The sequence below is a fragment of the Mus caroli genome, chromosome 18 (assembly GCF_900094665.2).
Source record: "Mus caroli chromosome 18, CAROLI_EIJ_v1.1, whole genome shotgun sequence".
In the NCBI taxonomy this organism is placed as follows: Eukaryota; Metazoa; Chordata; class Mammalia; order Rodentia; family Muridae; genus Mus; species Mus caroli.
Genome location: NC_034587.1, coordinates 35,522,147 through 35,523,599, shown reverse-complemented (window position 1 = coordinate 35,523,599; position 1,453 = coordinate 35,522,147). Strand labels below are relative to the sequence as shown.

The 1,453-nt window shown below is 44.8% G+C and overlaps 1 protein-coding gene across 2 annotated transcripts in view; it reads left to right on the top strand.

Annotated features, from left to right (window-relative positions):
• Gnpda1 (glucosamine-6-phosphate deaminase 1) overlaps positions 1-1,453 on the top strand; it is a 14,907-nt gene that overhangs the window by 7,757 nt on the left and 5,697 nt on the right. For both annotated transcript variants that reach the window (XM_021150345.2, XM_021150346.2), the window contains exon 6: positions 1,038-1,212. In XM_021150345.2, coding sequence (XP_021006004.1) covers positions 1,038-1,212 — 175 coding nt within the window. The remainder of the gene's footprint in view (positions 1-1,037; positions 1,213-1,453) is intronic.

Genomic DNA, 1,453 nt, shown 5'->3' with positions numbered 1-1,453 from the left:
TACTGTGTCTGAATTTTACTTTTATTTTTCAGAATCATATTTCTCATGCACATCCGCATGTGTGTGTATATATGTGTATATATGTGTATATATGTGTATATGTGTGTATATATGTGTATATGTGTGTATATATGTGTATATATGTGTATATATGTGTATATGTGTGTATATATGTGTATATATGTGTATATATGTGTATGAAAATGCATGTCACAGCACTCTCAGGGAGCTCATAGGTAACTTGTGAGTCATTTTTCTCCTCCATGGGAGACCCAGGGATGACCTCAGATTGTCAGGCTTGGCTGCAAGCACCTTTCCTTGCTTGCTGAGCCATTCACTGGCCTCTGTGTTTGAATTTTGAAGCATTTTTTTTTGTTGTTGTTGTTTTTCTGGGGTATTGCACTCAGGGGGAAATGGCTGTAGATGTTTACTTTCCAATTTCTTTGCTCAAGTTCGTAAGCATCTAAATCAGTGGAGAGGTAAACTTTAGTGAATTAATGGTACCTGGATTTCCACCAGGTGGCTGAATCCATCCCTCAGGGTCTGCTTGTATCTTGAAAGCATGAGAGTTTGCAGGCCCACTGTAACAGAGAGGGCATCTGATCGGGAAATGGAACAAAGGCCAGAAGTAGTTAGGGCTTTAGTCACCTCCCTGTGCCTCTGTGTTCAGTGCGTTGAGACAAGAACAATAATGCCTTCCTTTCATCCCAGCACTCAGGAGACAGAGGCAAGCAGATCTCGAGTTCTAGGCCAGCCAGACCCCATCTCAGATTGCCCACTCCATGGGTGGGGAGTGGGGGACTCAGATGAGAGGACAGTCTGTAGAGTGAGTTCTTAGGGTCACCTCAGCACCTCTGCTCTTGGTGTCCTAGCTCCAGTGGGGCCATGCCTTTGCTTTCTATAAATAGAGAACACTGCACGGAGCCACAGTAGTACTTCCAATTCTGTGATCCTGAAGGAGAGCTGACAAGGGCAGCTTTTCTGAGTCTGCATCCCTGCCTGTGAGCCTGCATCCCTGCCTGTTGTCTGATCCCCAGGTGATGATCCTCATCACAGGCGCTCACAAGGCCTTCGCTCTGTACAAAGCCATCGAGGAGGGCGTGAACCACATGTGGACAGTGTCCGCCTTTCAGCAGCACCCCCGCACTGTGTTTGTGTGTGACGAGGACGCCACCTTGGAACTAAAAGTGAAGACAGTCAAATATTTCAAAGGTGAGGCTCAGGCCTGGGTGGGAGGGAGGTGTGGATCTGGCTTCCTAGGTTTTATTTCACTTTTATATAATTGAGTCAAGGTCTCACTGTGTATCTCTGGCTGACCTGGAACTAGCTTTGAAGATTCACAGAAATTCACCTGCCTCGGCCTACTGAGTGCTGGGATTAATGTGTACAAAACTGCACTCAGCACCTGTTTCATTTTTTATTTATTTATTTATTTTTTCTTTTTTTTTTTTTT